At 37.0% G+C, this 26,064-nt stretch overlaps 1 protein-coding gene across 1 annotated transcript in view; it reads left to right on the forward strand.

Moving 5' to 3' along the window:
* The first annotated feature begins 5,181 nt into the window (after positions 1-5,181).
* Positions 5,182-26,064, forward strand: part of LOC117401326 (aryl hydrocarbon receptor-like) — a 118,176-nt gene continuing 97,293 nt past the window's right edge. Inside the window, exon 1 of the mRNA XM_034001923.3 lies at positions 5,182-5,605. Within this exon, the coding sequence (XP_033857814.2) occupies positions 5,547-5,605 (59 nt within the window). The 5' untranslated portion in view covers positions 5,182-5,546. The remainder of the gene's footprint in view (positions 5,606-26,064) is intronic.

The following is a 26,064-nucleotide window of genomic DNA, read 5'->3' on the forward strand; positions in this document are numbered from 1 at the left end:
CTGAACCTTAGAGGTCTGAGGAAGAATATAGTCCCTGCACCATGAATGGAAACCTTTGTGTGTTTATCTTCCTTTAGAATTCATTCTGTCAGTTTGCTTTGAGTTTATTTGTCCTGTAGCCCTGTTGTTGCCACTGGGATACCGCTATCTGACCCCACGCTGCCCCCTGCAGGGAGTCTGACTTGCCTTCATTTCCTGTTTTTCACTTTTCCTGTTCTTGGGACTATGAGAACCCTGATGTTGCTGGCCAATGTTGTTTATTAATGTATTTATTTATGTATTTATTTGACAAATGTGCAGTGAGAAGACAATTCCAAATGTGCTATTTAGAAACTAGGAAAACTACTGCATCGTTTGGGTTGAAGCTGAATACCATACAGTTACAGCATATGGTAATGCTGATTAAATAGAGTCGTCACTCCTTTACACAATGCTTTTCGATGGTTAATTCATGAACCATTAACACAGTCATCTCCCATTTACCATTGCTAGACCATGCTTAGTATACGGTACCACAGCTGAAACATGTTTTAACGCACATAATTTTTACTGCTGTACCGAATTATCTAGTGTATACTGGGAGATTTAATCAGAGGTTAAACTACAATCCCACAATTTACTGCAGAGCTGATGCATTTCTAAGGAAACAAGCAAAGCAAAATCAGAATGATTTTATATCAAAAAGATATAAGAAGGGTAAAATATTCTCAAATGAAATATAAGTAGTTTTAGTTAGTTTGATTATGACAGGTTACACTCATTGTTATTGGTTGTGTAAACAAGGGCAACTGAGGGTTGGCTTTGATTTGTGTTGAGTAATTAACACATTGTATTCAGTTTCATCAATACCTAACAACTTAAAACTCATTAAAGGGACTTACTTGGAAAATATGAGTATCTGCACACCCCTAGTATCTGCACACCCCTAGGGCAGCAGTGTGGAGTAGTGGTTAGGGCTCTGGACTCTTGACCAGAGGGTCGTGGGTTCAATCCCAGGTGGGGACACTGCTGCTGTACCCTTGAGCAAGGTACTTTACCTAGATTGCTCCAATAAAAACCCAACTGTATAAATGGGTAATTGTATGTAAAAATAATGTGATATCTTGTAATAATTTTAAGTCGCCTTGGATAAGGACGTCGGCTAAGAAATAAATAATAATAATAATATTAAAACAAAATGGAAAATTACAACGAGGCAGAGCTAGATAACATGTCCCTTGTTAATCCGCCTGAATACTGTAGTTTATTTTGTGGGTATCATTCAGAGCCCATAGACCTCATTAAGCTAGTCCAGTGTAGTCATTTGGAATGTATACTGCATATAAACTATATAATGAGCAGCAGCAGCTGTTGTCCACATTGAAAATAAGGTATTTAATTTGGAGCCTTACAGTGGGTTTGTTTTTACATATTCTGTCCTGAAAGCATGTCAAAAACACATATTTCTATCAGGAAAAAAAAATGTTTTGCTGCTATATTTATGAGGATTGCCTTGTCAGTCAGGTCTGGATATTTACAGCTATGGCTAAAGGTTTTGCATCACCTAGAGTTTTAGGATTGAATCTTAATTTAAAACAAAAAAAACTATATGAACATAACGTTGATCTTTTATTTAACCTCATGTAATCAAAGAAACTACAAAATGATATCGCATAAATCTACTGGAAGCCATAATACTAGATATTTTTGACTCACTCAGAGTGACTGGCTGCTCTAACCTGAGTGAATATCTGTTTGTGTTATGCAGCACTCTATGTGACAGTCTAAATATATTGCTATTCTGAGGTATCGCCTGGTACAGTACTGTCACTGGTGGTGTATCCCGTTTTAGCAACTTTATCAAAGAAGCAAATGAGGCTAATGTGGACTATTTCAAAGGGCACATTTTCTGAACTTAATTACTGAGCTCAACTGCTCCTACAAGCAACTAATTTGTATCTTGCCATTTTATTTCTAATAAAGACTGGTGAATACCCCAGATGTATTATTATTTATTTATTTGCCTCTGCACTTCCTGCTAAATAGTGTACATTATAAACAAAGAGACAAAACATGTATTTCACAATTTAAAAAGCCATGCTGTAAAGTAAATTGAGTAATTAAAAATAAAAAGCTGCAGTTAAAGTACCTCTCACGCCAGTAGCAAACAATTAGCTTACAAATGTTGCATAACTACTTCATTAAGGAAACAAACACTGTTTGTGCAAGAATGACTCATTAAGGATGTGTTCATGTTATTTATGGTATGGAATATACTGTATATAACATTGTATATAGTTCTGGGATCAACATGGATTTTTTTCATGTTAGTCTTTCAAAATTCAAACAAATATTCAAAGCTTCATTCATTTTCAATTAGCTGGAGAAATGTATAATTTGTACCATATTACAGTAAAAAAAAAAAAAATCAGTTGGGAGTAAAATGAACCCAGTACCCTATCAAATGACCTTATAAACAGTAGAATGCATAATTCATTTCAGATGTCATCTCTCCATTGAATTCCTTTGCATAATGATGCATTCATTTATAATTTAAGATACAGAACATAAACATGGCCAGTTTTACTGAATATATTTACTGCGGTGTTTGTTTGGGTATTTGAATATTTATCCCAACACTAAATTGTTAGGTGTTTTGTTTAATTAAAAAAAAAGAAAAAAAACAAGAATCGGTCTGAATCTCCTGAATTTTAGTAAGGGAAAAAAATCACACATGTATTGCATTAAAAGAAATAAAGTACACTTTGATGGGGTTTCCCTGTTTAGAATATGCAGGAAAAGGAAATCTGTGTCTCTCTTCTCTCTTCTCAACTGTTCTGACGAGACTCTTTTTATTTAATCAATCTGAAAAACCTTAAATGAGAAATGCTTTATGGTGACAGTTTTCGGATGTTTGTAGATCTTCCCTGACAAGAATTACGGTAGTAGTTTGCAAAATTGTATTCGGCTCTCAATATATCAAAATGCTTCTATAATTTATAGAGATATGAAATTGATATTAAAAAAATCCCTGTCCTTAATAAACCACCATGAAAATGTGCATCAACTGCACGAACAGATACCTCTATTACAGTATAGTATGATAGTTATTTAGTTCTGTATTTCTTCTTGTGAAGATCTGAGACCCACTCCCCAGCAGGCCTGAGTTTAACCAGTCTCAGACCAATCTCTGGACAGAGATCAGTCTGTTCAACCAGTCTCAGTCTGATCTGAGGGTGAGTCTGGACAGAGATCAGTCTGTTTAACCAGTCAGTCTGATCTGAGGGTGAGTCTGGACAGAGATCAGTCTGTTTAACCAATCAGTCTGATCTGAAGGTGAGTTTGGACAGAGATCAGTCTGTTTAACCAGTCAGTCTGATCTGAGGGTGAGTCTGGACAGAGATCAGTCTGTTTAACCAATCAGTCTGATCTGAGGGTGAGTCTGGACAGAGATCAGTCTGTTTTAACCAGTCAGTCTGATCTGAGGGTGAGTCTGGACAGAGATCAGTCTGTTTAACCAGTCAGTCTGATCTGAGGGTGAGTCTGGACAGAGATCAGTCTGTTTAACCAGTCAGTCTGATTTGAGGGTGAGTCTGGACAGTCTGATCAGTCTCAACTTGTTTTTTCAGCCTAGACTGAACACAGCTTTAATGTCCATATATGTACAGCATCTGTGCAAAAACAACTCATAATCCCACAAATTACACAGAAAACAATATAAAAGAAAAACAATGTATAGATATAAATGGAGGTACCCAAGTAAAGTGCACTTCTGATACTGACATTTTGTGCAATTATGAACAGTGACTTTTTACAGTATGAAAAAAGACCAAATCATAGGTTGTTTTTATTATTTTTAAAATGTATCAAATCATAAACATAGGAAAATATGCAACAGGTTAAAACAGAAAATGTAAAGATTAGACCATAGATTTATTATATACAGGATATGTGATCGGGATACACGGTAACAACTATAAACTAATTATAAAAGTTTAAATGTGAAAACTTTTTTTAATCCTATTGCCTGTAACACAGGAAGGGAATAGAAGCATCAGCAGCTACTGTACTGTACATCCAAATCTGGATTAACTGGGCTTTGTTGCCTTTTCAGAGACCCTAGCAGGGTGAACTGGGTTCACATTCTCAACTGGCACATGACATCATATAAAACCTCAGGGCCAGTTCTTGCTATTAATATGACTGTTCTGAAATATGATAGGTTAAAAATGCGTTCATCCAGAATTATACAAGTCACGTCTGATGACTCTGTGTCTATTGTTGATGAGATTAGCGGCACAGAGCAGCCCTAAAAATCGTGAGTGTCATATGAGTTATGAGGAATTTCACTTGACTAAGGCGGCGTTTTTTCTTGTTTCAAAGTTTTTTTTCCAACGAGCCCCTCATTGCTTTACAATTGTTTTCCCCTGCACTGCTAAAAACCCCTAATGATGTTTTTTTTTTTTGTTTGTTTTTTTACATTTCGCATGAGTATAGTAGCAAATGGGAATGGTTCGGAAAGTTAACAGAGGTGATTTGCTTGACAGTGGGAAGGTTGGTCGTATGTCTATTTTCAGACCTCCTGGTCAGTCAATGGGTTTGCTGTGGCTTCAAAGAGTAAGGGACCCCACTTCAAATAACCCTTAAGAAAAGTGAATCCAGCCGCACTTTCCATTTGAACCCACTGCACTCCTGAATGAAGCAAAATTACGATGCTATGAAATGTATTATATTTGCATTATTGCTATCCTTTTTTTTTTTTTTTAACAATTAATTAATATGCACATAACATACTTTATTAGGCTGATGAACAGAGCTGGACAGTATGCATTTAAACGTGGCCTACATAGCCACTGGAATTCGAGAAATGTATATTTAGGCTCCTTATTAGGGGGGAAGGGGTTCGGTCTGGTCTACCTGTGCAGTTTTTACTTTTTTTTTTTATCTCAGCCTTAGTCTATCATGAATACCATATGCCTGTGTGTGTTCATGCTACCAGTTTGTATAAGAAGTCCAGTTCATCTATGCGACCGGAGGAGGGAGATGCGTGATCGTTTAACTGCACTCCCTCTTGCTTCCGCTCCACGTTAAAAAGCACTGTTATATACAATGTACTATTTCCTGAATGGGAGGCGCAGAATAGGCGCACCAATACTGTACCTGCTTCGAGCTCGGTACTGTTACAGTACTCCGGATTGGTCTGAGCAAAGTGAAAACAACACCAAAGAACACAAGGAAACTTTGTTTGGGGGCAGTATAGAGTGACAGCTTTAAAAAATTGAAAAGAAGAAGGGAAATTTGTTCTGATCACGCCATTACTATTCGCTGTTAAACAGGACACTTTTTTGGAATCTTTTTCAAGGGTTATTTGGGTTTGTGGGTGTCTCGGATCGTTCTTCATTTGTTTTTGATTTCGCATTTGCCAGTTCCGCGCTGAGGTGGTTGAATGTCGACTACATACATTCTCTTTGGGGATTTTACTTATCTCGGTGTTTGATCGCATTTCTTTGAAAAATTGCATGCAGTGAAAAGAAACTTCACTAGTTACACTAACTTGTAAGAAGAGTATGTTGGCCACCGGAGGGATCTACGCTGTCAAAAAACGAAAGAAGCCGATACAGAAAATGTAAGATATCTATATAATAATACGTTAACAATGGTTTAAGGTGTGTTGGGTATATATGATTTGCTTACATAAACGCATGCTTTCTGTATTGCTTAAGCAATCACTAGCAGAAACCACCAACATATATATAAAAAAAACACCTTTAGGCGATTTTTTATAAATTGTACTTTTTAATAATTATGCTTTAATATATATATATATATATATATATATATATATATATATATATATATATATATATATATATATATATATATTCACAACCGATGTTTTAATAAAGGGCAGCACGATGTTTAATGAATAAAAAAATAAAATTAAAAAAAAACAAAACATGAACTATGTTGACACGATTATGGAATGCGTTTTTGTAAGGTCATTTTCAATTATTTGAGTAGGAAATGAATTCCATACAGTTTGGCTGCGTAGTAGGACCTATACTTTTTTTTTTTTTTTCTAATGTCGATTTAAAAAATACATAAAGTAGCGCTAATTTATTAAATGTGGTATTAACAATACAATATCTAGAACCATAACTATTTGGTAAATATACATCTTACTCAAAAACTTTCAAAACCTTAACAGTATAGTTAAAATGTATCTTGTAAAAGACGAAGGTGTTACTTTGACTCTCAATTCGTCTATGAAAAGTCAGTGCCGTATTGTCTGTGATCTAAGCAGACCCAACAACTAAAAACTAATACATCTTTACCAACGTGTTACGTTACTGTAAGTGTAACTGGCACATGTGCTTTTACCTGTAGTTATAAATAATCGGTCACAGTGAAATGGTATTTCGACATAATAGTTACTTTTAAATGCTTTTCGTGCTTCGGTATTGATTTCAATTTTCATTCTGCCAACAAATTGCTTTTATTTCTTGTAATGAACAATACCACCATTTGAATGGTGCTGACAGGACGAAACAACCTAACTAACTAGGTCTCTAACTTTGTTTTTAAAACTTTGCTAAAAACTGGTTGGTATTTTTTAAAAAAAAAAATGTAATGCCAAATGTTTCTAGTCGTCGAGGAATATTGTAAGGACCTATGGGGTAAAAGCATGCTGACGTCTTTTAATTTCTAGTAGGTTCACCTTAAGAAGCAGATAGTGTAGTTTTGGTTTGGCATGGAAATACTACGCTTGCATTAATCAAGTTGAGAGCTGGAGCTGCTCTCACGCGATGCTTACTGAGGGCGAGAGGCGGGGGTGCGGGCTTCAAGTTGAAGTGTGTTATTGTAATCCGATACACGGGTTCTTGTCATATTAGAACAAGCTTTTTTTGACTTTTCTTCATCTTGCACCGCTTTGCGTTTAATAAAAGCCACGACATATAATTTAATCTGTGTTTTTTAGTTATTTTAGAACGTTATTAAATACTGCATTTTGAAACGCACAATAATATCCTCAAACTCGTGAAGAACTTGAGTTGTACTGTTTTTCCGTTTTACAAAGCGTATTCAGATTGTAACTTTTGGGTTTTCCAGACGAGCGACGCGAAAAGGGCTTTTTGGTATTACTGTTGCGTTTGCACATTTTTTTTGTAGGTGGTGAAGGTCTAGTCTCTTCAGTTTGTGTCCAAGGCAGATTAATTTTTTTTTGCAGGGTGACTAGATAACTAAATTACTCTTAAGTAATTCCCTTTTCTTGTATCCTCATTTGAATAGGCACTGTCCTTTAAAGCGTATATTATGTATTGGTATTTAAGGCTTTGCCTCCTAAATCCAAATTAGTGTTACAGTTTCCTGTCTAACACATTTATTTTTCACTTCCTTGGCTGTAACAAATTTTCTGTATGGTAAGTGCTGGTACCAAGGTGGTTGCAGGTTAGTGCTTGAGTGGCCAATAAGCTTCAAGGAGTAAGGAAGGTTGGGTGTCTGCAGCGAAAGCTACCATGGTTAATGTAAACAAACTGGTAAGCCAACCATGTCTGGTTTCAAAGCAGTACCCAAAAGGCTGAACTATGGTGAGAAATGTAGTAAACAAAAATACACAATCCTCTTGGCTTGAAGACTGTTCACTCAGGCAAAAAAAAAAGTTTGCAGAGGAAAAAAACTACTTAATTCGGTAATGAGAAAGGACCTATGAACCTCCTATACAGTATATATGACGGAAATCAGTTCAGAAAATATTTCTGGAAATAACCACAAAACCAGCACATTTATGAGCCTAGCCTTCCCTCTGCAGTCCTTGTTGGCCATTTCTAATACCGAACCCTTGAAGTCTGCCTTGTAAGTAACTAGGCTTATTATTCAATTGATAATTATTTAATTAGCACGTTTATGTGTTTGTTTGTTCAATGCATAAATCAATTTTGGAAATAAGACATTTTTTTCAGAATTAAAGATAGGTAACTATACTGGGAACAATTCAAATTTCAGAAGTCATGTATATAAAGTTTCCATAAAACACTTTTCAAGTAGACACATACAATATTCTGATTAATTTTCCTAAAACTGCACTACAACCCTGAAAGGGATTGAGGACAAGTAAGAAACTGCAACGTTTAACTTAAGAAAGAATGCGCGTAGCTACATTACAGTAATATAACATTAAAGACTTTTGATAAGGATACCACACTGACATTTTCACAGGGATCTGTATACTGCCCCATGTAATTGTTGGTTATTTGTTCCTCTTATCATTTCCAGACCTCACTTCTGTGAATATCTGTCCTGTTCATTTCCCAGGCTTATTCTAATTCATAGCCAGTGAGCGAGCAAGGAAGCACTTACAGTAATTGCATTCATAGCCTGCAAGGCATTCAGTAAATAGAAGTGCAATTCTTAAAAGTGATCTCTATGGGCTATTGCATGAGGGTGGCCTGCTAGCTTGTAGTATCTGCTGCCCTGGAAGCAGGGGCTGCAGCAGTGTGCTTTATATAGTACAGGGGGCTTGAAATGGTCCCATTCACACATTTCCAGGGGTTGTTTATTTCATCCTGAGTGTGGTTCGTTCAGAAGTGTATTTCAAAGCCATGTCAAGTTGACATAACAACAGACATATGTTGCTTGATATTTTAGCAGAAAACATTTCCTATTGATTTTTCAGTGTTTTTTTTAAATATATTATTGAAGAAATGCCAAAAGCTCACTCTTGTACTTATGCAAAAAGAGATCTGATGAACGCAGTCATAGGGAGAGCAGGGGTTGGTTACTGATAGATTTGGCCACTGGTACAGCAGTTGGAGTCCTCACAGAAAGGCAGCTGCAGATATACACTGCTTTGAATTAGTTTCAAGATGGTAGATTTTTATGACCATACGATTTTCTGGCACGCCGTAGAGCACCTGCTTTGTGTCATCGCTACATGAATTGAAATTAATTGAGAGCGTTGTAAAAAGCAGTGAGGGTGTAGAAAAGGTATCAGTCATAGCAATGACATTTGGTAGGTATAGTTGCCACATGATGAGCGCCATATTGTCACAAAATTCACTGTGGATGCACAGCGCCTCCTATGGGTCACAGTGGAGAGTTTGCATTATAGTTTTCTTAGTATTATGAGCACACACTCTGCTGAACTTGTGTAACTGCCGTATCAGACATTTGCACTTTTCTGTCTTTTTTGCTGTTTACATTTTATATTTCAAAGTTAATTAACTATGTAATACACGTATGGAACTCAACAGCGCCTCCTGTGCTCGTTCTGTGCCATTACCAAATTTGGCATGTTTATCACTTTGTTGTTGCCAGAAATTACTGTTTCTTTCGTATTTTAAAGGACTTTGTGAGTTGGGGCTCTGCAAAGATGAATAGGGGATGTCCCTAGCAATATAAACCACTTAAAGCTCGCTGATAAGCTTTGGCTTAGGCCCAATGAATATACATAAATATTTTGACATCTGTAAAGTACTATTTACAGTTAACTTATGGGCAAGCCACTTTTATGTCCACAAATCGTTGTCTTAAAAAGGGTGATCTGCTTTTAGGATTAAGCATCCCACCCAAACCCTATTGAAATGTCTGAGCCGATGATGCCAGGTCAGTATCAGTCAGTGTCCTAGATATCATTCCTCTCACTGCTACCAAAATAATTCCATAAATCTGACCTGGCCTGCACTTCCATTACCCACATACTGTAGGTGTTGCAGTTTTGAAAGAAATACATGTTATAAGAAGCCTGTCTTTTCATTTTAAAATATGAGTTCTTGTATGACATTAGGTTAAAGAAAGGTGCTATGCGGGCACTTACTAGGTCTTTCCACCTCAGCAGTGTCTTCTGGATCAGAGCATGTTTAAAGCTGAAATCATGTCAGTCATTTGGAGAAGTGGCTAGTTAGTTAACGATAGAAAATAAGATGTTGAAGTGGTGGGGGCAATTTCACCCTCCAGAACAAATGATCAAGGAAGCACACATTTGAGACCTGTAATGCAAATGGAAATGCAAGTAAGGCTTATGTAATATTTTGATAGCTACAGTCACTTGAAACAACAAGTCAGAATTCTGTTGATTCCAGGTTTATTTTCAACATGACTCAGGCGCAGTCCATATAATCTGCAGTGCTGTGGTGTCAGGATGTGGGATGATAGTATGTGCTGCAAAGGGGTGAATTTATAGTACAGCGGTGTCGTGCTAAAAGGCCTGTACCCACTTTAAAGTTATAACGAAGAAGGGGCTTGCAATGAATATGTTATGTTCATATTATTCATTTTTTGTTGTCTGTAAAAATGAAAGTCCCCTACCGTTTAGCTCAATTGAGTGGACCTCGTCGGCGTTAAGAGGATAATCCCAAGGCCCCTCAAGCCAAATTTTAATCAGTAATGTTTCCCAGCTATAGTGCCGGGATGAAAGCCACAAGGCTTCCAGATTGGGAATGGGGTCTCGGGAATTTGTTAACACAAGTTGTAAGACAAGATTTTTTTAAAGTAGGTCACTTAATGTTTAAAGGGCCTCACAATAGAATTTGTGTGTTTAAGGAGATGCCTGTACTTCTATCTTTACATACGCATGGTGTGCAGGACACATTGTATTTTGATGTCCTTTCATGATAAAACTAAGGACATTCTTTAAAGCAAGTTATTGGTGTATTACAATCTGGGATTAGAAACATAAAGTGGATTAATTTATTTTATTTTTTTAATGATACGCACAGCTGTAATTTTGTATTTACAACATTTTACAAACATGCGTAGTTGTTAGAAAAGGGCCCTCACTGATGCTTCACATACAAAAATCAGCTAAAGATACAACTAGAAAAGAACTTGGTGAACCAATACCAGACATACCCCTGACTCAATGAGAGAGACCCTTTTTCTGGCCCCAGACACTTTTATGAAACAGTGTCTAGGCAATGATGTAATGTTTAGTAACAAAATGACAAAGGGTCTTATATGAACACTTGGCCCAGTGCTCTGCAGAGAGGGGTATTCTGGGAGAGAATTAAATACAGCTTTACACCCAGTAATAGATAGCAAAATATGCTGTTCCGAACGTGACCGAACAGTTTCGTATGGTTAGCAAATTGCACCCCTGACGTACTTTATGGAAAGTTTCTAGTCTGTTACAGCATTTAAAATAGGTTGATGGTACAGTATGTGCTCAGTGTACCATTTTCTATTGCTGTTTCAGCCTGTTACCCGTGTAATATATTATAATATGTGTTTGCTATCCTCCTCCATTGCTGTTTAGCATACCTGTTCCAAAAAAAAACCCAAAAAAACAACCACGGCGATCAGCTTTTAAAAGACTCCTACATTGCTGAAGTGAAGTGGTATTAGATGTGTCTCCAATACACTTGTCATTGTGTCTCCAATTTGCCATTTTATACTGATTGATCTTGATAAGTGTAAATGCAGATTACTTTAATCCTGCTGTGCTTTTGCTGTCTGCAACAGATTTAGGCCAGTCTATTTAGTTTGTGTGAGTAGGATAAGGGCCATCATGGACCTCCTTTTGCAGACCGGTAAAGCACCTGGGTGTAAAGAGGCAATTGGCTTGGCTGTGATCAGGATGCTCACTGAGCTTCAGTTCACCTGAGCTGCTGTGGGGGTTGCAGCAGTGAGGGAAAAACAGGACTTAAATAATAATTGGGCATACAAAATAAAATAACATTCTCTTTTAATGGGTTCATGTAGCATAGTCATTTGAGTCCAGAAGACAGAAAGCAGATTGAACCTTAATGAAGCCACAGCAGGCATCTCAAGTGTGTAATTTCTAACTAATAATATCATACACAAGTACTGTGTCGGGAAACACAGTTTATAGACACTAGATGACCAGAAAAAACACCCTTGTTCGTCCCTAGACTACAAACAAGAGGTTGAAATACTGTAAGAAAAAGGCACTTGAGAAAAGGGACAGTACTGGGTTGGCTCTGAAAAGGCTGGGTTGGTTCCTAGTAGAGGAGATGCTGGACAAATAAAAAGAAAAAAGTAAAAAACATTTACCATTCTGAATTGATATGAATCAGTTCATATAATCTTGAAAGCTTCATTATGACTGTCAGAAATCACCACTGTGATATTACATAGCAACTGATACTCTCAGTAACTAAAGAAGGTCCTTACCACTTTTCATCAGAATAGCATAAGCATTTCTTGAGATTAACCAAAAATGTGACACCTCCACTAAATCTGCATGGTTCAGGGATATGCAGCCTACACTTTTGTAAACCTGCACAGGAACTGCCATAAACTAAACTGTACCGTTATACTGAGACACTTATTGGCCCCTGCTGGGGATGCATGTATATGTCTTACACTATATATGTATATGCCACACTTACACTTGTACAAATAATTAAAGAACTGCTTATTGAATTGGGATGAAACCTGGTCTGAATATACTCTACAAAGAGTAAAGATGGTGGTATACAGCATGAGGCTCTGTATGTCAAACTAACAGTTGTAGTTCATGAAATAAGGACATAAATGTTACCTCTTATGCATTTCCATTCTTTACAGCAAACATTTATTGTCCGTACCATAATAAAATAAAAACTGTTTGCATGCCTTACTTTTAGGAAGTCTAAAATCAGTAAACATTTTCCTAATTTAATATGGCATGGTGCATCGAGAACCCAAACATGTGCATAGTGAACAGTCACTGACATGTTTGTCGTCCCTTTATAGCTGGTGAATTTAGATCTAACCAGCTACCACAGGACAGATTCACACCTGCTATCTACCATCTTAATCTGGGGAAAAATACAATCACTTAGCACAGTATTGTAATGATTTAACAGTCTTTAAAATGGTACTATACATGGTACTATGCATATTTAACATAGCATTATAAGCATAACTGTAGCAGAAACAGATTTAAGCATCCAGGAAAACCTGGGCGCTTGTTTTAATTTTATTTGAAACAACATGCAGTCATGCCGCTTGCTCAAGCATTCTGTCTCTTTTGGCTTAAACAAAAAACTGTTTTGTTTAAAATGTTCATAGTATCTTACTTGCTTTGAAATGAGCCTAACCTTTGTATGGATACATTTGGTAGTGCAGTAATATGCCTTCTTCGTGGCCAGCACGCCACTTATAAGAGTGCTAGTCTGGTTCCATTGCATACATAGTTGAGTGATTGCATACTTCCGACTGAAAGTGCTGTTAGCTCCCTTACATTGGCTTCTTGTATGGTTCAGGACTGATTTTAAGGTATTGCTCCTCTATATCTAAAAGATTTGCTGACTCTATATGTCCCTAGTTGCTCTATTATAAGTTTGTTCAGTATTCTATGGATACAAAGAAGGCAGGTGGCACAGCATTCAGCTTTAGAGCCCCTAAGTTGTGGAGTGATGTGCCACAATTTGTAAGGGAGGCATCGTCTCACGCTGCTTTTAAAGTACGATTAACAACACCTGTATATTTTGTTACTGCTTTTTAAAGACATTTACATTTTTTTTTTAATTATTTTAATGTATGTCATTTAAAATGTATTTTATCACCTTATCTACTATTTCTCTGAATTTTTTTGTGTATTTGTGGCAGGATGAAAGCCCTGCTGCTGTAAATAGAAGTGTTTGTGTGAAAATGTAAGATTGGCAGGGATGGGGTTAAATTGGTCCCTGCCAGCAATCACAGGTGTGGCCTTTCCCAAATTAGGTAATTGAGTGCTAATTGGGGAGTGGCCATGTGTATAAAAACAGAAGCAACAGCCTTTGTTTGTTGGAGGAGTTTGTGCTTTGAGTTTTGAACTGTAGAGAAGGCAGCGGCCCAGCCTACAAGTGTGTTGTTCTTTTGTTTGAACTGTTTATTTTGGCCCGCATGCCCTGTTTATTTGTTTCTGTAACCAGTAACCAGCCTGGGCCGAGGAGCTACCCTGTCACAATAGTATACATTTTTTGTTATATTTATCTGAAAAGTGCTTTGAGGCGATTTATTGCGAAAGGCCCTATATAAAAGATTTATAAAATTAATTTCCTTTTAAGGCTTTGTTCTGATTTGATTATTGGCCTACCTCACGCTTCCTAAATTAGTAACTTTCTCATGGGCGCCAAATGTGGTTGTCAGAAATGCTGTGGTAATGGCTTGTTGTCAACTCCAACATGCTTCTGTCTGTGACGTTTATACCGCTGCTGTACATCAGCCACAATGACGCAGCAGCAACTCTCAATCTTCTATGCTGTGCACCTGTGCACAAAAGAAGAATCCTAGAAAGATTCAAAGGACCGTGCTGTTTGTTCAAAGCGTTTACTCCAGTCTTTGATTACTCCAACAAAACAGCTAATACAATTCAAGTTCTCTTAAGCGCTTTCAATGTGGTTGTTTTTAGTGTTGTAACATTATAAGAGTTATTTTATTTGTTCATATACACAATATACAATATATAAGGTCTGTAACAACGTTTTTTGATTGAAAAAGTCGTTTAGCCTTACTAAACAAATGCAAACTTTTAAAAAACTTTTTAGCAGTTTACATTAACAATACATTTTGATATTAGAAAAGTATGTTTTGTATCATTTACTGTATATTTAAATGACAGTTACCTGTAATAGTGTTGTTGGTCTATCCATTTAACAACTTGTATGAAATAAACATCAATTAATTATGTTCTAAACACAACACACATCTTATTTTTGCAACATCATAATCAGAGCAATCGCATAAACGGAGAAAAAAAAAACACTCACCTTGGTCCACCCATTTCTGTCTCACACGATCCTTAAACGGCTTGTTGATCCCTACGTCCAGCAGCTGCAAAATTCCAGTGATGCCCCCTTGGATAACGGCCACGTCGGTGTTGCAGTCCTTCAGCTTCTGGCGCACAGAATCGTGTAGATGGCCTCTAAACGAATCGAACACTAGCAGTGCCCTTTTTTCATCAGTGCCCCGGTGATGGACTGAATGGGCTAACACTACTTCTAAAATACAGAGGAAATCCTTGTGCTGACCCTTACTCACGAGTGCATTTTACTGCATATAATTCATTATATCTTAATATTTTGCCAGAATGCATTTTTTTGTTTTGTTTCAAATAATAGATGTAAAGAAATGTTTTAAAGCTATAAAATTGAAAGATCACCATATTACTTTTTCTGTATGCCATTGAAGGCTAAAGAAAGCAGACATGATTTCCATTACACGAGAGTAGATGTTAAAACTTCATGCTGATTTGAACTCGGCTCTCGCCAAGATAAGCACCAACTAAGACGTAGCTTTACAGTAAACTAATGTGATCCATATGTGTCTCCATCCATTTACGTTTCCTTCCATATGATGATGTAGATATCCTTCTGTCTGGTGTTAATGGCTGAAGTGTAATGCTGGCTCCAGGGATCAGCTTATTTTGCCTCCCTGGCGCATCAGCACACACAACGGCTGCGATGCTGGCTCCGGGGATCAACCAAAGTGCGGCCTCCCCAGCGCATCAGCATGACAACCGTCTGGATTGAGCTAAGTAGGGTACATCTCTGGGGTTTTCAAGTGGGCACCTTCCATCCTCAGTGTTTCGTCGACTAGCCCACGACACCTCAAGAGGGCTCGACGGTGATTCTGGCGTCCCAGCATCACCCCCCTCCGTCCCCCACTCAACTCAGCCCAGCTTACTTACCTGACAAATTGATATATATATTTAAAAAAAAAAGTTTTTTCTAAGATTGTTATGCAAAAATGAATTAGGTATGTCCTTGCTAAAGTTCACAAAACAAAATTCAATGTAGAGTCATCTTTTTCAGACAAAAAAATGGTTAAGAACAAATATGTAAATAGATATTGGTCTTGTTAAAATGCATTACCCTGAAATTTGACCTTTGACCTTTTTTTGGTCTCAGAATGCATATAAAATGACCCAATCTTCATTAATTGGTAGTAATTTACTTTACAGATCTTAAATAATAAATAGTGAGAAAAAAAAATCTGTTAGTTATTTTTAAACCCTTTCCTTAGCCCTACCTTAACTGTCTCAGTTAGTGGTGCGCAGTAGTACAGAGAATCTATTCGGGTGATGATATAATGTTTTTGAAAGCTATAGGATAACAAGCTGGCTGGCTACAGGGAGAGAAAGGCAGTGCGACATTAAAGAACTCACACATTCAAACAACCAGGAGCACAAAGAAACCCAGACCAGTCAGGTACCTTATAACTTATTAGATTAAAGAATGTTACTCTGTATTTCTTGACGTTCGTTAGTCTGAATTTGGTAATCGGAGTCAATATGGAGGCTAGGGTTGCTGTTTGGGTAGGAGCTACTCTCAGCTCCACTGTGCAAATCTTTGTTTTTTTTTATTGTAATTTACTCCTTTGCAGAATACAATTTCTGAGCATCTATATTCAAATAAAATTACGAACCCTAATGGAGGCACATTTACAGTATTGAATTTCATTGGATTTTAGCTTAAGTCTCAGTTGTTAATGTAAATGAGGCTTAGAAGAATTATTATGCAATACAAAACCATGTTACCCGACTACTTTTAAACACCTTGCCCCCCCCCCCCCCGCCCCCCCTTAGAATTAATGGCTACGGCTACAGAACGTCTTTCTCGTGGCTTAGTGCTGGGAGGTGCACAGTAAAAAGGATGGCAACAATAATACAGTCATTTTCTCACAGGACGAGATTAGACAGAATTAAATTGAATTGTGACAGAACAGGCCAGCTGACGGACACCGATGGCAATGACAGATGGGCTTACAGGCAACTTTTACTGTAAATTTGAGAGGCATTGTGTCAAGTGGCGGTGCCGTCGGTTATTTCGTGCCCTGTAAAAGTAAAGCATGCTTTTCTTTATTATGGTACAATACACCATATCATTAAAGTGAAAACAATACTTTTCTATAATGAATGGAAGTGCACAAGAGACACAAACTATATTTAATTATTTTATTAACTACTCTAAACATTAATTTATACATAATTTTAAGCATTGCCTGCAGCCAGCAATGTAACAACAAAAATAAGTTATATTTTAATTTATTTGTATAGAACGAGTGGAATAGCAGTTCCAGTCAGTGCCACCCACAGAAATTTCCAGGACAAGTTTTTAAGTCAGGCTCCCTCCCCTCGGCATTACTTTTTTTATCTCGGCTGTAAAAAAAAAACAGTCTGGGCCCCCCAGAATGTACAGGCGTGGGACAAAATTCCTGGTTAACCCCCGGTGGGCGGCACTGGTTCCAGTACCTGGAATAATGAGCGCATTTTATTTTACCAAAACTAGGCCCACAGCTGTGGTAGTGATTGATGGACTCTGTGTGTTATGTTTAGGAAGAAAAGAACCCAAGCAGAGACAGACAACCTGCATGAAAGTACTGCGCCTCAAACGATTAGGAGAGAAAGGGGAGGAATAACAGATCCCAAAACAAGTTCTCACTTGCCAGGCAAAGCTGACATGTTGCAGTAGGCTATACAGTTTTAAGCAGTTTACCTGTACTGGATTTTAATTTGTGAATTTGGAGTTTTCACAATGACCATATTATTGCTAAAATAAGCTCATCCACCAATATTCAAGGATGTTACCTTCATTTTTTTCTTTGAATAACAATATAAAAACACTGGCTATTCTAGTTAATTATGTGAAAAGTTTGTGAAGTGTAATAGTGTTTTCTATTACCTGTTCATTTAACTACACAATCCTACAGCTACTAGATTATTATTATTATTATTATTATTATTATTATTATTATTATTATTTATTTCTTAGCAGACGCCCTTGTCCAGGGTGACTTACAATCGTAAGCAAATACATTTCAAGTGTTACAGTACAAGTAATAATACAATTAAGAGCAAGATAAATACAATGACTTTGGTTCAAGCAAGATCCCCCAGACCAGTTCGATGAATCTGTGATCCCCATGGCTTTTATTTTGCATGCCTTAGTTAAACATTCTTTGATCGATTTAATCACTCTGGTGAGTCTAAAGTTTATATTATATTAATATCTCCTGTGTACAGTTGTATCTTGAGTTTTTGTGAAGAGTACATTTTTTAGTCTCTTGCTCAACATGCATATTATATTACTTTGTATAATAATATGGACATGCAGGCCTTTATTTGTATTGAAAGGCTATTATATTAATAGTTGACCCTTGCTTTTGAAAACTACAGAATTTTCAATGCATCAGTTCCTGTTGATTAGGACCTTGGTCTCTGATTGCTCCGCAGCATTCCATTTTATTTGCAGTCAAACATGAAATCCCTTTGTTTTTACACTGTAATATTGATTTCCAGTTATATTTTTACCATGTGCTTCTGCACCTAAAAAGTGAATCTTTGAACAGAAAATACAAAAAGAAGTAGAAAAACGTATTTCTTTGGACCGCTTTTATTTGTGATTATATATTCTAAATGCAAAAATAGAGAAATATTTAAAGACGAAACATTTTTTTAAGTAACATAAAGAACATCTTTCTCACATATCACAATATCTGGGTTTTCATGAACCTTGGTAACTGTCCAAGAGCACTCCTGAGACGTTATATACTTCCCCTTACATTATCAGAAATCAAGCAGGCTGAAGTAGTGTATATCTGTAGTTACACAGACTGTCTAGCATTCTTACACTAACCGTAACACACTGGGTATGGAGCCAAGAGGGTGACAGACACTGCACACAGGCAATCGCAAGAAGCATTTGCAGCAACAGCAGGGCACCATTACTATTTTTAGATGTGGTTTTTTGGGGTACTTTCAGAAGTTATGTTGCTTGGATTTTCTGGGGGTTTTGGCAGCTCAAATAACGTTTTAAAACGAATACAGAAAAAAAAAAAAAAATCCAACAAGACCTTGTCAGATAATAGCTGTACCTTAAGGACACATGGAGTGTGTTCACTTTCACACCTATAAAAACCTTGGTTTCTCAGATTTTACAATTGTAGCACTTCAGATCACCATGTAACTATGCAATAACATTGTATTAGAACATTTCCATTATCCTGAATGATCAATACGAGGGCCTTAATCTCTGGTAAAGGACATCGAATATATCTTTCACACTATGTTTAATCACGGTTCCAAATCAGTCTGCTGGAAAATGTGTACCTTTTTTCTGCTTGATAAAAGAAAATCTCAGTTCTTGTACATGCCCTCTGAATGTTAGCTGTCAATGTAGACTATTCTGTTTATCTTGCTGTCCTATCTATCTATTTCAATTTATTACAAATAAAGTAAAAAACAAAATCAAGAATAGTGTTTTCTGTCAGCAGCAACACAATAACCATAATAGCAACTGGTCTCTAGTTTGAATGACAAGTGAAGAAATCAAACAACTGGATTCAGTCTGATTACTTTTAGCAAATTTATTTCAGCATATCAGTAACAACAAATGCACAGTGCTCTCTTCTCGAAAGCCAGGAAGGAGGCTTTGAATAAACTTTATGAACACATTGTGAACAAGTTACTGAATGATCAGCATTAACACAGACGAATACATTTTATGAACGGTAACTTAAATACTGAAACTTATGCAAATACATGAACAGGCACTGAAATCCTTTTAAAAAAAATTAAAAACTGAGCTGTACTTTTATACTTTTACATGTTTTACAAACAGTTCACAAACCATGTTTGCTTTTTTTGTATGAGGTACCTGAACTGAATAACAGCTCCATGTAAGTAGAAGCTTTTTTCTTTTAGTATTGAGGTATTATTTGGTAATTGGAAATACACATGAAGCATCCACCGCTGGGATAATGAAGCCTGTGAAGGATACCAGACCACCGGTGGAATTCTGAGCAAACCGCATTACTCGTGGAATAATGAGGAAAACCTGTGTGTTCACGAGCAACAAAAACTAGTGCTGCATAAAATCACAAAAAAATCAAACAGAAAAACTTTTTTTTTTTTTTAACTCACCGTCTGGTAAGTTCCTTTTTGTTATGTTAGATGCCCTCGCCTTCAGCTCTGGACATTTAATAACACGAGCCGGGCCTTACCAGGCGGTAATATATATATATATATATATATATATATATATATATATATATATATTTATATATATATATATATACACATAAAGTCTAACTTCATTATAACGAACCCCCTGGGATCTGGAGAAATGTTTGTTATATCAGGTTGTTCACTATAATAGGGTTTGGCAATTTGCTGTATCAGAATAATGAAGAACCGCCCACATTGAATTGAACATCTTTATAGAGTATACAGTAGTTCTTTCAAGACAACTTTCACATTGATCAACATTTAAACTGTATATTTAAAAGAAAACAGTAAAGAAATGAAAAATAAATAAAAAGTACACTTACATGTTGAATACAGTAATTATGTGCCCTTTCTCTTGAAAAACATATCCAGCGTAGATTGCTTCAAGCGTTTCGTGCTTTTCTCAATGCACGCTGTTTCAATCTTGTTGCCTCCTCACGCCTGTTGCCATGGTTGCAGTTTATGTGAAGATGGCAACGGTTGCATACGTCACACATGATTCGCACTACAATCGGTTATCTATGAATCAGCCATATCTTCGAATTAGCCTACCAAGGTCTTTGTTTTCACTGAGAGAATACACATTCACACTGGAGAAAGTTCATTGTCAGTCACTACCGAGATCGTTTTATCTGGGTAGATTTTGTAAAAGTGATCGTTCTAATAGTGCTCATTTCCATTGAAAAAATAAAAGGTTCTTGCTGCTTGGATCATTAAAAAAGAGGGTTCGTTATGAGAAGGGTTTGTTATAGTGAACGTTTTTTCCACTATGAATTCTTCAGTGACAGTTGCCTGCCATAGATATATATAACAATCATCTTGACAGAAGAGCCAGCGCCATCTAGTGGCGTGGCAGTTTAGATCAAGTTTCCCTTTTTTTGTACACAAGAGGGTGCTTGCACTAATATACACTTTGATCTAGCCTATGAAACATATGTCTGTAAAGCCTGGAACACACTGCACGATGCAACAGTTGCATCTCAATGGAGGAGGGCATCACACACTGCCTGATTGAAATTGCAGGAAGGGACACACAATTTGTGATTTTTTTCCTGATGTTTGACCTGCCCTGGATGCATTAAGTATAGTAGCAATGGGGTAAATCAATGACAATAGACAAAAACATAAGGCCAGTGGTTAAAGTCCAGGGCTTGTAACCAGAAGGTCACCAGTTCAAATCCCACCTCTGCCACTGACTGTCTGACCCGGAGCAAGTCATGTAACCTCCTTGTGCTCCATCCTGCGGATGAGATGTTAAATCAATGTCCTATTGTAAGTGACTCTGCATATAATGCACAGTTCACAGCCTACCTTTGTAAAGTGCTTTGTGATGGAGGTCCTCTATGAAAGGTGCTATATAAAAATAAAGATATTATTATTATTATTACTATCTACAATTTTGGCTAGAAGGCAGCGTGATTGTGAAAACCACATATGACTGGAGACATGCATATATTCTCTGTCTATTAACACACACACACACACTCACTCAGTATTCCATTGGTTTGTATATGATGTCTGTGCCAGTATCTTTTGAAAACAAGCCCTGACAGCCCCCATAAGCATTGTGCCTTTTAACTATTAGATTAAATATTTACAGAATACAGTACTTAAAAACTGCTGCCACAACCATGATTCATTTATTATTAATAGTGTTTTAATTAAATTGTACCAAATCATGTTTTTGTTTACAATATAGGGAACATACTGTGTCGCCCAAATGCTTATAATGAAAACATGCACAGTATGATGTTTCCCTTACATTGTAAATAAAAACATGATTCGGTATAATTTAATTAAAACGCTATTAAGAATAAATAAATCATGGTTATCAGCCGTTTTTAAGTATTCTGTAAATATTTTGTCTAACAGTTAAAAAATACGATGCTTATGTTGTTTTCAAAAGATATCAGCACGGACATCATATGCAAACCAATGGAATACCTTGTGTGTGTGTGTGTGTATATATATTAATAGAGAGAGAATACATGCATGTCTGTCTCCAGTCATGACTGAACATGATGAAGTCATTGGTTCCTGACTGTTCCTGTTCCTGATGCTAGTGATTTGCATTGCAAAATATGAAACATGTTTAAACTTTGCGATCGATAGGCCGATCTTGTAAAATCGCACTGCAAAGCATAACACAATGCCTGATGCAACTGAAAAATTGTGTCGTTATTGATCACATCGGGCAGTGTGTCCAGGGCTTAAGATGCAAGTAAGGCTCCTGAACTTACTTTATAGTCAGAAACACCAGACACAGAGTTTTTTTGTTGCTTATGGTAAATAAATAATTAAGCATCAATGTAAACATTTTCTAGCTCAGGTTTCTATTCTATAGGTGGAACAGGAACACTCCAATCTGTAAGAGAGTGAATGAGACGCTGTCGTTGAGACGCAAAGCATAACACAATGCCTGATGCAACTGAAAAATTGTGTCGTTATTGATCACATCGGGCAGTGTGTCCAGGGCTTAAGAGGCAAGTAAGGCTCCTGAACTTACTTTATAGTCAGAAACACCAGACACAGAGTTTTTTTGTTGCTTATGGTAAATAAATAATTAAGCATCAATGTAAACATTTTCTAGCTCAGGTTTCTATTCTATAGGTGGAACAGGAACACTCCAATCTGTAAGAGAGTGAATGAGACGCTGTCGTTGAGACGCATGCTTAAACACATCAAACAACTCCTCAGACAGACTTGCTGAGCCAGTTATGCAAACTTCCAATCCTAAAGAGACTCAGGGTCTGCTGGTAAAATTCAGGCACTTAAGTGTTTGGGAAGTTCAATTTTTTTTTTCTTTATTTTTTACCCTGGTTTTCTCCTCAATTTGGAATGCCCAATTATTATTTGTATTCTGGTCCACTGTTGCAACCCCCCGACGACTTGGGAAACGGAGGCTGGAACACGCGTTCTCCGAAACGTGTTCCTGCCAATCTGTCGTTTTTTGCACTGCGGATCCACAGCGAGGCCACCAGACCTATAGTGCTGGAGGACAACACAGATCTGATGGCTCCACTGCAGACCCTCAGGCGCCCTATCGGCCACAGGGGTCGCTGGTGCACGGTGAACCGTGGATTCCCCTGCCGACCTAAGCCCTTCCTACCCGGGTGGTGGTCAATTGTGCGCCGCCCCCTTGGAACCCCCGGTCACGGTCGACTGTGACATAGCCTGGATTTGAACCTGCGATCTCCAGGCTATAGGCGCATCCTGCATTACACGTGGAGCGCCTTTACTGGATGCGCCAATTGGGAGCCCACAGAAGTTCAATTTTAAAAGTGTCTTTGCAAAGTCAAGCATTGGAATCCTTATTTAGAGCGGCAGTACAGTAAAAACTTGATTTAAGAGAACAACCAAATGTGGCCTTAGTATGGAAGGTGGCCTTATTACTGAAGGTTTGTCAGATTTGTAAAATATTAAGATGGCCTTAACAATTTAACTGTATTATTTTAAATGTATTTATTTTTACTTAAAACCTGGGAAAGACCCATTGAGATGAACCATCTTGTTTACAGGGGTGCCCAGAAGGTAGCAAGGGTCATCTATATGTTTCATTACATATTACATAACTTATCAAACAATACAGTACCCCATTCACAGAACGGTTACAGAACACGAATCTGCACATTTGATTGAAATGCCATATTAGTTTCAATATTATTCCCCATGACTAAAACTGAATTGCAACAGGGACATCTTTGAAGGCCAATTATTTTAATTCTGGTTAAAAATAATTTGTTGGCAATACGGTCAAAGTTGTGTAAGGGGTGGTATACAGTAGCAGCCTTTTGTGTAGGGTTTGAATCCAGTCAGCCAGGTAATAAGTGATGTGAACTTGTGGTCTCAACTTAGCCTGTAGTTTAAATTTAATCCATATCACACTATAATTCAACACAGTCTCTGCTTGGCCAGAGTTGAGGTGCGCTCTCTCTCTCTGGTTTGCAGAGCTGTGAGGGGAAGCTGTCATGACGCCTGCCTTTTAAATGCAAAACAGGCAGACATATGCAAAACATAATATTCTAACTGATGTTTATACGACTTTCCTGGCGCCACTTGTGGCCAAAGGTCATTTTTTTGTAGCAATAACATAAAAATACATTTTGCATAACTGTTTTACAACTGCAATTGATTACTGTTAGTTGAAACTTTTGTATTTAATAGATTAGTGCTAATGTGTTAAAAGTTTAATAGATGAAATATTCAAGGCCACATTATAATTTTTATGAACCACAAGCTTAACTTTTATGAACTGTTGATAAGATGATTTAAATAAAAGAAAAAACAATGCATCGTAGAGTATAGGATATGTAAACAGATCTAGACAGCAGCTTCCTATATAAGTTTACCATAGGAACATGTAATAAAGCATATTGAAAGCATGGGAAAGCAGAAAAGGCACTGTTAAACCCAGAGAGGTGTGGCAAAGGACATTCAAAACATGACAAACCATAAATGCATAGCATAGCAATGGGAAAAGCAAAATTACTTTGTTACATTTTTATTTGGATTGCCTGGACTGACAGTCACAGTACATTTCCATGTTAAACTTCATGCTTTTTTCTTGTTTTAATTGTTATAGGGCAGAATATTTTACAACTGTTATTTGCGTGGATAAATGTGCTCTTCACAAACTTTTGTATATGGGTCATCAAGCACTTTCTGCAGTAATTTGCAATATTATTGATAAGATAACACATACAGTAAATCACCTCATAGTTCACAAATCAGAGCTTTTTTACCCCCAAAAAATGCTGTGGCAGGAAAGCGTCACAGCCCAAGCTGGCAGGAGGGAGACTTAGTGTCAAGACTTAGTGTCAACTGTCGGCTACAACTCAAAAGTTTTATTCAAGCGCATCATATCGTCTGCACAGCCGAAATGCTGTATTTAAATGAACAATTAAACATAAAAGGGTTTATTTTCTAACTTACCATATAAAAGCACTACTTCAAAAAAATGAAAACCTATAATAAAATAAACATTTCAGAAGAAACTAGTGTGTAAACAAGGTATGTGTACATACAAAACTGAAAAAATTAGTTAAATTTAAAACTAAAGTAACATGTGTTATAGCTCTTGCATGTGGCATTCGGTGCAGCAGAGAATCCAGGCTGAGCTGCTGCAGCCTGCTGCTTTGCTGCTTTGCAGTTTTCTGATCGAAGAGTTTCTGCGGAAGCGCTGTGGCTGGCTTCAAGATGAAATCTCTCCTACTGATATTTTCGCCGGTGTACTCCTTGTACCAAACGAAAGAACTGATGGCTGCCAGGTCCAGTAGAGATAACAACAGGCTTGTATATAAAAATAAAATAGAGTATTGTAGGTTATATTAAATATATTGTAAAAGGCAGTGAAAATAACTGCTGTGGCAGTTCTAGGTAGAGGGGATTATAACTTTTTTATTTTTGATAGCCTGCCTTTCAAACGCCATCAGGGTATTTAATACATGTATTTAGGAAAAATCAAGAACAGGCAACCACGTATCTTTCACACACACACAGTCAATTTTAAAAGTGAAAACCGTCAAAATTACTGCAGTGGTGGTTCTAAAATTCACAAGGACCAAAAGAAAAGGCTTACACAAGAACAATACCTGCTGGGCATTCGCCTTCATTATATCATTCAAAAAACAGTCTCCTTTGTAAATATAGCACTTAATATCCCTAATAAAAGTTTAGCCCTAATACAAGTTTAGCCCTAATAAAAGTACAATGTTGTACTTTGCTATGCTTTTACAATCTGAAACTTTTATGAGGGATCATCCACATTTAGCAGTCGTACAAATACTCTGGGAAATAGATGCATGACATGGAGGATTTACATGTAAGTAGGTTGCTATACAGTATTTAAAGGTTCTACTGTAAGTAAGGTATGGCACCACACTATATAATACAGAACACTGCAATGTGGATGTTTACAGCTTTCTTATGTTTTTAATTATTACAATGCGTTGTACATGTACAGGGTAAAAAACTGCACTGACAATGAATGTTATTAATGAACAGAGCTAGTACACTGGAGGAGGTGTAACACAGAGGTCCTATTGTAAGTGACTCTGCAGCAGCAGTTGTTGATACATAGTTCACACCCTGACGGACGGAAGTGCCGTTGCAGTTGCAATCCATTCACACACAAATTATATTTTAAAACGTTAATA

Source organism: Acipenser ruthenus, chromosome 10 (genome assembly GCF_902713425.1).
Source record: "Acipenser ruthenus chromosome 10, fAciRut3.2 maternal haplotype, whole genome shotgun sequence".
In the NCBI taxonomy this organism is placed as follows: domain Eukaryota; kingdom Metazoa; phylum Chordata; class Actinopteri; order Acipenseriformes; family Acipenseridae; genus Acipenser; species Acipenser ruthenus.